This window comes from Rhineura floridana, chromosome 10 (assembly GCF_030035675.1).
Source record: "Rhineura floridana isolate rRhiFlo1 chromosome 10, rRhiFlo1.hap2, whole genome shotgun sequence".
NCBI classification, from domain to species: domain Eukaryota; kingdom Metazoa; phylum Chordata; class Lepidosauria; order Squamata; family Rhineuridae; genus Rhineura; species Rhineura floridana.
Window position 1 is genome coordinate 18,305,519 of NC_084489.1, and position 10,560 is coordinate 18,316,078.

Genomic DNA, 10,560 nt, shown 5'->3' on the forward strand with positions numbered 1-10,560 from the left:
TAGTGGTACAAAAGGGATATTTTGGGGGATTATTTAAGGATGAAAATACCACACACACAGCCCTTCCAACACTCACACAAACATAGGCTAGGAAACACAGTAGTCATCAGAACAAAGTGTTTCCATTAGCCACAACTGCTCCCACCAAGTTTTACAGTAAAAAGGGACAGGGTTTGACTAGCATCGTGTGCTCTCATTTTCAGAAGAGCGGTGGAGATGCACTGGAACCAGCAGAACAGTGTGTTTCTACCCATACTGTAAGGGCTGCAAGTCATAACAACATAAGAAGAGCCAGCTGGATCAGGTTAAAGGCTGTGAACACACTAGTCACATCTAGGCTGTAAACACACTAGTCACCTACAGCAAAGTCTCTCCATTGGCCACACCTGGAGGGGGAACAGGTTGATCTACCAATCCGTTGTGAAATCCTATTGAAGGTGAATTTTTAAAAAATGCATTCAAGTTGATCCCACCAGGTTTTAAGGTAAAAAGGGTGGAGTTTGACTAGTGTCATGTGCCCCCGTTTTCCGAAAGGTGAGATGGAGATGCACTGGAACTGGCAGAACAGTAAGGGTGTCTCTACCCCTAGTCCAACATCCTGTGCAACCAGATGCCCAGTGGAGCCCACACATGTTACAAGCACTCTCTCCTCTTGTGATTCCTAACATCTGATATTGGTCCAACATTCCTTTGTTAACAGAATGTTTATTAATAGTCCAGAATGGTCAGTGATGCTTCATCAATGGAGGCTAAAGGTTAGGAGATGGTGTGCAGTTAGTTTGACACCATTCTGTTTTTTCCAATGAGATAAATATAACCATTGAATGTTATACACATCAATGAGTGATATCATCAGTGTTTAGAGAAAGCAAAGGAACTAAATATAAAGTATGTGTGTGTGTATGACAAGTTGCAGTGCATAAAGAAACAGATCTGTATTTCTAGCAGAAGTAAATTGAAACCACACCCTCTGTTTCTATTTTTTAATTTTTTTAATTTGTATCTTCCTCTTACATGGCGCTCCCAGTGGATTTTCCTGCAATGGGCTGGCTAGATTCATACCTCCTTAGTTTCAGCAGCATCAGTTGCTCTCAGTCAGTCCAGTCACTGTATCCAATGCCCTTCAATCTTATGAAACAAAACTTATACCAGTCATTTAGTTGAGATTTGTAAATAATTCCCCATTACTCTTGCACAAAGCTTGCACAAACCTGTCCATAAATCTAACCATTTTGAGGTGTTTCAGAAACAAGTAAATTAGACATAGATAAAACCATAATAGTTAGCAAATGTTCTTATTCAACTTACATATTCCTTATGCTATCAGTTCATATGCTAAAATACACAAACACTTGTGCTTGGTGAAAGAACATAGAACTTGCTGTTTGTTATGAGAAAATCACAAATGATTTTTAACTGTTTATTAATAGCAATTTTATTTTTAATTTTTTTTACAAAATAACACAAAATAATCTCTGTGTGTGTAAGAGAAAGATCAACTATATTGGCAAGACAGTTCTCATGTACAGAGTCAAACTATGCCTATGGAGAAAGGGTCTTCTGCCAATTCTAAATTAATCGCTTTGAAGCCTAACCTGGAAACATGGCAGCCCTACCTTGTGAACTATGGCCCTATTTGTATGAAGTCCCAGGTTGGAATCCTGCTTGATTGTATGTGTGTATAGAACTTTTTTTTTATTTCAACCAAGCTTCCATGTAATCATATACCCATGCAAAAGAATGCAGCCCAAATTTTGGGCAGTTGAGAGGTATGAATAAGCCAACAGTTTACAGATACAACTTGGGAAAATGAAATAACTTTAAACTATGCAGTCAGACTTGAGATACAGACCAGTTCAGATAACATTTAGAAATAACATAACTAATATAGTAATATAACTAAAAACCATATAGTATAGTATATCTCTGAAGAGGTGTCCTGTCTCTGAAAGAGGAAGAAAAATCACAAGAAAGGACAACAAGCAGATCTCATGTGGTGATCAGAATAGAAACTTATAAAATGATAAAAATATTAGCACGTTTTTAAGCTGCCACAGAGCTGACATGGGGTAAAATGGTAAACTTGGAACTCTACGTAACTGCAGTACTCAATGCAAAATATATTTTAATGTTTTTCCAAAGTTGGCTCCTGTTGTTCCCTTTTACTTTTCCATGTCTAAAGCTTTAAGTATGGGATGTGCTTGTCAGTATATAGCCTCCGGTTTCCAACAACGCAGACATATTGTTTGGATGTATAAGATATCACACTTTGGCCTGATCTCACATGAGACAATGGCAGCCTCTTCAAAGGGCCTCTTTATCACTTGTGGATTGAGTGTAGAGTGAACCTGATGACTCAGAGGATAAAGTGTCAGAGAGTCCACAAGGTTTGCAAAATATTTTTGAAAAAACACAGTTCCTAAAGAACAGTTTGATGTATTTCTTGAATTTTTGTCCCATAAAGAAGTAGATAACTGGATTGAGGCAGCAATGAAAAAATGCTAGAGTTTGAGTCACCTGAGATGCATAGTCCAGGTTGTTGCTCGACAGGCATCCTCCAAAAATGCCCACTGCATCCAAAAATTGTAGGAATAGTACAGTGTTATAAGGGGTCCAGAACACAAAAAACATAATCATAACAGCAAATATCATCTTCACAGCCTTTTTCTTCTTTTCATTTCTGCAGTGCAGCAAGGTCTTAACTATCTTTCCGTAGCAAAAGAACATGACAACAAATGGTATCAGAAGTCCTAAAATATTGATTTCCAAAGAGGTAAAAAGTTTCCATGTTAAGTCGTCCTTAGAATATGCTGGCTTGCACGAGGTATGATTATAGTAGCTAACTGATTTGCTAAATACCAGCTCTGGAATAGAAGCTGTGATAGCCACTAGCCATACAACAAGACTGGCAAGACTGCCGTAGCTGACGGTTCTTGCTTTCAATGCGAACACAACGTGAACAATGGCAAGATACCGATCTACGCTCATGAGCATGATAAAAAAAATCCCGCTGAAGAATCCAATCTGGTAGACCCAAGAGATAAATTTACACCAGCCATCTCCAAACACCCACTCGTCAGCCACAAAATAAGACCAGAAAGGAAGAGCAAAGACAAATAGCATGTCAGAGATAGCAAGATTGAGCAGATAGATATCCATCATGCCTCGCAGCCTCTTGTACTTGAACAGTACCAAGACAACAAGGGTATTCCCTGCCAAGCCAAGCAGGAACACTAGGGAAAAAAACGTGGGAAGGAACCAAGACCCAAAATTCCTCACTCCATCTTTGCTGCATGGCTCAGGTTCATTGTCATAGCTATCGTATGAGGAGGAATTCCACAATGGTTCCTCAGTAGAGGTCATTTTCTTTGTGAAACCTAAACAGAAGTGGATCAAAATGGAAAATTATTATTTTTTTACCCAGGGTAATTTACAGCACAGTCCTAACCACGTCTGTTCAGAAGTAAGTCCTATTGAATTCCATGGGGCTTACTGCTAGATAAGTGGGGTTAGGATTGCATAGCCATAGGCTACAGTCCTACACATACCTACCTGAGAGGTAATCCTATTGAACTCAGTGGGGTTTACTTCAGAATAAACTTGTTTAGGATTGCATTGTTCATGATGACTGTGTGACCAAAGATTTAAAAAATGGAATGAGAGTGCAGGGACGAGAAGTCTACAGCTCCACAGAGAGACCGCACAGACCTGATGCCAATTAATTCTTAAGGATTTCAAAAACAGGATTTGCATTTTATATTTTTGTTCAATAAAATAACCTGGCAATAGATAAATGTCTTTTTGTGCTTTTATTGTTATTGTTATTAAATGTACTACCTGCCCTTCACCAGTAGGTCCTAGGGTGAGTATTTGATTAGTCTTTGAATGGAGGGAGTTTAGAATGTTTCGGCTGACTGTGTTTCCTAATCTTGTGATTAATATGCTCATTATTTTATAGGGTTAGTAGTGATTTTAAATACTGTTTCACCTCTTTTGGTAGCACAGATATCTGTAGGATAAATATTATGAGTGCTGAACCTTGCTAAGAGGTAGGGCACATGAAAGGGCTAACCCACACAGACTGCTTCAAACTGCTTCATGGAGCTAGCAACGTGCCCCAGGGGAGCCCAGGAATCCAGCATAGAATGTTGTTTTAGAGGTTTCTATTGGACAGAGAAACACTCTGATGTCTGTCATTAATTCCTCTTCATTATTAATTAATTCACTGATTCACAGTTAAAAACTGGGCACCTTTCCACTCTGATTAAGAGTTCCGTGTAATTCAAACGCTGGCAGGCAATTGAATCAATAGATGCTAGCACCATAGGCTGTATATTAAAAATTCAGATACTCAGTTTCCACAGCTATGTGCCGCTTTCTAGGGTGGTGAGATTGGGACTGATCAGAAAAAGAAACAAAAAATCCTGCCCTGTAACACCAGGAGCTACAAAATATTCCTCCACATGGGGCACTGATCCCCAAATCTCAACTGGCTGGTGCTACCATGCCTCATTCTCTCTTGTGGCTGTGATTGGATCCCTTGCTTGTTCTGAATGAAATTGTTTTAGGATCTTTGGGGGCCTTCCCCCACACCCACACTTCCCCTATCATTGTGGCTTTAGCAGAGCAAGCATATTTGACCAAGAGGACATAGTGTGTTTTTATTGGGTGGGAGAGGGGTAGATGCAAAAGAGCACAGGGCTTCTGCACCTTTTAACAATTGTGTAGAAGTCCTGCTTGCAGGCCTCCCATGGACATCTGGGTGGCTACTGTGAGAACAGGATACTGTAGCAGATGGGCCACTGGCCTGATCCAGCAGGCTCTTTTTATGTTCTCATGAGAGAGACTAGCAGCAGGTGTAGTTCATCTATGCAAACTGAAATTCCCTCTCCTACACAACTATTAAAGATGCAGGAGTCTGGTCTTCTTTATCCTCTGGTGACTCTAGTTTTTATATCCTAATACAGGTATTAATTAGCTTGGCAATGCCAAGATGTTTCCATCATCATCAACACTCCTTTATGAATGGTCACCATATTGGCATTAAGTGCTATATTAATTAATTAATTAGTTAGTTAGTTTAATAAAATACATATACTGCTTTTACACACATTTATGCATTCAGCCTTTAATGTAATTTTCACAGACTGTTGTTTGGCTGATTTTCTCACACACTATTCATGGGAATATTCTTTTAGAACCTCAGAAGGCTGTTAATGCCTTTAACAGATGCACACCTGCCCAAAATGCAATTTGTGCAGAAAGGAGAGACTTAACCCGGGGGGGGGGGAGGAGCCTCCCCCTTTCATTTTTTTCTTTGCCTGTCATGCAGGATTAATGCCACACAAACCTTGTCAGAACCAGCCGTAACCCTTCAAATGCATATATTGACGTTTACTAAGGGCCAAAGTAGACCCAGGAGGGTGTGGGGAGGAGGAGAAGGAATTCAAATCAGCCACACCCAGTTTTACAGATGAAAATTCACCCATACAAAGCTATTGTTTGGCCCATTCAGGGAAAGTTACAGTTCTTTCCAAATGATTTAAAGAGGCAGAAGATCACCGATCTCTGTCATATAGTCTGGTCCTTAGGGATGCTGCTCTAGTCCCATAAAATAAATCACCTAGTTTCTTTGTGACTGTCAGATTATTAGCTTTGCAAGGCTGATGACAGATAAGAATACCCCATAAAACCGGTACGGCATATTCCCAGCAGTGAGCTATAAGCGCTGTGGTAGCGTTGTCAACTAGGCCAGAAAAAGAATTGGCCTGGATTTCTCCTGTCCTGATTCTTTATTATTATTATTATTATTATTATTATTATTATTATTATTATTATTATTATTACCCCGCCCTTTTTCCAAAACTGGAACTCACAGCTGCTTCCAGATAAAAGCACACATATAATTAAAAACATACAAAAGTCTAGATTAAAATCGAATTAAACTATTTACAGTATTAAAACCATTCATACATACAGTTAAAATAATTCAAAGTCAGTTTAAAATAATATAATAGTAAAATAATAGTAACAAGTCAATATGCAGGCATCTACAGATTAAAACTTTTAATGGTACAGAGATCAAAATTATCATATGCTAATAATATGGGCACATTAACCTGCTACTAAAGATGCAGGCCAGAAACTAGAAGCAAAGTTGGCAACCCCACTGCATGGAGAAAACCTGTTTGTGATAATCCCCAGTTTGTGGAGGGGAGGTCATGTGCATCCATCACCATGTGAAAGATTTAGCTTTCGGCAGGTGTTTGGGAAATGCTATTTTTCAGAAGCTAAACATCAACTCCCAAGCATGGTGGTGGAGACACATGACCAAGTGCATGCAACTGGTTTGCCAGAGGTTAGGGTTACTATGTGCAGATTTTTCTAAGTGCTTTTCTTGTGGTTACTTACAAAGCACACAGTTATCATGTTCCCAATCGACTTAAATATGAGGTGGTTTGAACATTATAGTTTCCCTCTGAAAAGGCAAGTGGACTGAGGCTGCAATCTTATGCACATTATGTAAGAAGCTCCACTCAGCAGAGTGGGACTTACTTTTGAGTAATCATGCATAGGATTGCAATGTAAACCAGCAGAGCGTTAGCTGGACACTAGATATAAAAGCATTTTTAAAGTTCCATTTTAATTAATAAATAAATACTCAGTGCTGTACTTTAATAGCACCCCACTCCTTCCAAACCACAGTAAGCCATGTAGGCTATTTCTGTAATTCAACAATATGGATGTTCTGGGGACAGGTTGTGGAGTTGTGATTGTTATCCCAGATCAACTGCATTTGCATCTTGCATTTGTTTTACCCATGCTGTTATTCCAGTTACTCTGCTTTGTTCATTGTTATCGTCAGGTGACTACTTGCTGTGAAGGTGAGTTGGGGAAGGTATTAATAGCCCAATTCTATGCAGAGTTATGTATGCCGAGAGAGTGTCCATTGCAACTGGCTTAGATAGGCATGACCTTCTCCATAAAACTGTAAGGCTGCAATCTTATGCACACTTACTTGGAAGGCGCATTAACAGGGCTCACTTTTGAGTAAAGATGGAAAGGATCAGGCTGTGCTCTGCATATGAGAGAGCGCCTTAAAATAGATAGGGGACCCTAATATTAGTCAGTGTCATTTGCTCATTATTACCTCTCTTTTCCTTGCATGCACTCTTTTATTATATGACCAAAGGAGGCCCAAGCCAAAGCATATAAAAATTAAGTAGTTGTTAATTTTGTGGAAGTAGCTGTGTAAAGAAGCTCTGCTTTGTTGATCTGCATATCTGAAATGTATGTAATTTCTAGATTTTGTTCTTCTGTCCTATGTGTGTGCGTGTGTGTATGCATGTACATATGTGTGTGTGTGTGTGTATGTACATATATATTTGCCACCCTGTGCACACTTACATAGGAATACTGCTGCAATCCTATACATGCCTACCTAAGAATAACTTGCATTATATTATTATTATTATTATTATTATTAACAACATCAACACCATCAACAGCAACAACAATAATAAATTTATTACCTGGTCTTCACCTTAAGGTCCCAGGGCAGATCACAACAATTTAAAATACAATATTTTTAAAATAGACTTAGTTGACATGCATAGGATTGCATCAAAACCCCGAATGAGCTCTGCAGAACTTGTTTCCGAATGAACATGGATAGGACTGCAAATGTTGAAGCAGCAGAAAATAAAGATCTATTTACATACATCTTTTATACAATGATAGCTTAAATATCCCTTATTTGTACATTTGCAAGATTCTGTGAAGAAGCTTCCTTTGAGCCATCATACCATTTACATCAACTTTAACTTTGCAGCTCTGCTTGTACTGCCTTCAAGTCGATTCTGACTTATGGCGACCCTGTGAATAGGGTTCTCATGAGGCTGAGAAGCAGTGACTGGCCCAGGGTCACCCAGTGAGTTTCATAGCTGTGTGAGAATTCGAACCCTGGTCTCCCAGGTCGTAGTCCAACACCTTAACCACTACGCCACACTGGCTCACAGCTCTGCTTAGATGCAATAATGTATCTAAATTTCAGTCTCTTTGAAAAAACATACAATCAGCTTAAATGTATTAATGCTCAAAGTACACATAATATATTAGGTATCCTTTAAACATACCTTTTTGCCTTTATGATGATAAGCAGAAGTGTCTTGCCTGAGGCTGATGGATCTTCTATTCTCAAAGGAAGTGGTGTACTAAGTGAAATAACTAGAAGTACACTGAGGAAGTGAGGTACCAAATTTTCCTTTGATGGAATGATACGCATAATAATTTCAGGTTCTTATGAAAGTTAAGTTTATAATTTGACCTTCTAAAATGAGTTGTACTAGTAAGCAAAATCACCCACTTTTGAGCTGCTTTTCTTTTCTTGTTTTGGTTTTCAAAACTTTTTATCAATGCTGTAATGCATCACATATAGTTATTAGATGTACAGTAAAGATCCAAATTTATTTATTTATTATTTATTTTATTTTATTATACTTGTATACGGCCCCATAGCCGAAGCTCTATGGGAGGTTTACAGTAACTAAAAACATTAAAACAAATACAATTTAAAACAGATCTTATAAAAACAATTTAAAACACAATTTAAAAATTTAAACAGTATAAAACACATGCTAAAATGCCTGGGAGAAGAGGAAAGTCTTGACCTGGTGCTGAAAAGATAAGTGTTGGCGCCAGGCGCACCTTGTCACAGACATCATTCCATAATTTGGGGGCCACCACTGAGAAGGCCCTCTCCCTTGTTGCCATCTTCCGAGCTTCCCTTGGAGTAGGCACCTGGAGGAGGGCCTTTGATCTTGAACGTAGTGTACAGGTGGGTTTGTATCGGGAGAGACGTTCCATCAGGTATTGTGGTCCCAAGCCGTGTAAGGCTTTATAGGTCAAAACCAGCACCTTGAATCAAGCTCGGAAACATACAGGCAGCCAGTGCAAGCGGGCCAGAATCAGTTTTATATGTTCGGACCGTCTGGTCCCTTTTACCAATCTGGCCGCTGCATTTTGCACAAGCTGCAGTTTCCAAACCGTCTTCAAAGGCAGCCCCATGTAGAGCTCATTGCAGAAATCTAACTTGGAGGTTACCAGAGCATGGACAACTGAAGCCAGGTTATCTCTGTCCAGATAGGGGCATAGCTGGGCCACCAACCAAAGTTGGTAGAAGCTACCTGAGCCTCAAGTGACAGAGATGGTTCTAGGAGAACCCCCAAGCTATGAACCTGCTCTTTCAGGGGGAGTGCAACCCCATCCAGGACAGGTTGGACATCCACCATCTGGTCAGAAGAACCAGCCACTAGCAGCATCTCAGTCTTGTCTGGATTGAGCCTCAGTTTATTAGCCCTCATCCAGTCCATTGACGCAGCCAGGCACTGGTTCAGCACATTGACAGCCTCACCTGAAGAGGATGAAAAGGAGAAATAGAGCTGCAAATGAAATATAACCCGTCCACATGACATTTCACAGCAGTAGAAACTGAGACAGATATTATATGAATTTAATGTAAAAGCAGTCTGGATTATACAGCCACAAGGGTGGCTGTATACTATAGCCAGCATGGATTTTTCTCATTCCGCAATGTTAAATTGAATGTACCTCCTCCATGCCATTCTGCTGCTTCCCATAAGCTCATTTCAAAACAAAATCTTACAAAACATATAGTCCTGAACTCAGAAAGCTTACTTAACAACGCTCTACATTTTCATGGTGATACACAAAACAGTCAGAGAGAATCCAGAGTTCGAAGTGTAAAACAAGAGAAAAAAATCCAGATCCCTGTTGGATGTTTTTCTGTTAGTGGTCTCATAATTTGTTGATATTAATTAAAAATCAGCCATGTTCACAGAGTACCTGTAATCCTATCACTGACCTTGCCCAATACTCTGTCCTTCATCTTCCGCAGTTTCAAAGTTAAAAAAAATGCCTGGCTGATTTTTAATTAATTTAAGAAATTTAACATCGAATTCTATTGTAGTGTTGGGCATGCTCAGTAAGAACCATCAGTGTTTGGCTTGGCTAATCAGGTGGCCACACCCACAACAGACCTTTAGACAGGCATGGGTTCCCCCAAAGAATCTTGGGAAGTGTAGTTAGTGCAGGCGTGCTGAGAGTTGGTAGTAGACTCTTATTCCCCTGACAGAGCTCCAGTGGCCAGAGTGGTTTAACAGTCAGAATCCCCCCTTCTGGGGATTTTAGCTCTATGACGGGAAAGGGACCTCACCTAGCAACTCTCAGTACCCTTCACAAACTACACTTCCCAGGATTCTTTGGGGGAAGCCATGACTGTCTAAAGTGAAATAAAAGTCTGGTGTGGATGTGGCCAGTGACAGCTGTGTTTTAAATTTGGATGGGAGACTACATGTGCCTGCTGTAGAATAAAAAGGTGGGGGAAACCCTGAAAAACAATGAAAAACAATTGCAAAGGAAAGGGGCTTTCCCTCTGTCCAGTGCCCATCTACCCAATCTCATCCGCTCCCCTTCTTACCCCCTTCCCCTTCCTCCCTACCCCTCCCTGACCCTCCTCTAAGTCAATTTCATCTATCCTTC

At 39.9% G+C, this 10,560-nt stretch overlaps 1 protein-coding gene across 2 annotated transcripts; it reads right to left on the reverse strand.

The window, feature by feature from the left end:
- Window positions 1-1,513: 1,513 nt before the first annotated feature.
- Window positions 1,514-8,182, reverse strand: CCR4 (C-C motif chemokine receptor 4). 2 transcript variants are annotated; one of them, XM_061586201.1, is made up of 2 exons: window positions 8,136-8,182; window positions 1,514-3,377 (listed from the first exon to the last, which is right to left on the reverse strand). In XM_061586201.1, exon 2 carries the CDS (start codon window positions 3,361-3,363, stop codon window positions 2,305-2,307), a length of 1,059 nt encoding a protein of 352 aa, XP_061442185.1. In that variant the 5' UTR covers window positions 3,364-3,377; window positions 8,136-8,182; the 3' UTR covers window positions 1,514-2,304. The 2 variants fall into 2 exon arrangements, with proteins under 2 accessions (XP_061442185.1, XP_061442187.1); XM_061586203.1 differs by lacking the exon at window positions 8,136-8,182 and adding an exon at window positions 5,351-5,415.
- Between the last annotated feature and the right edge of the window lie 2,378 nt (window positions 8,183-10,560).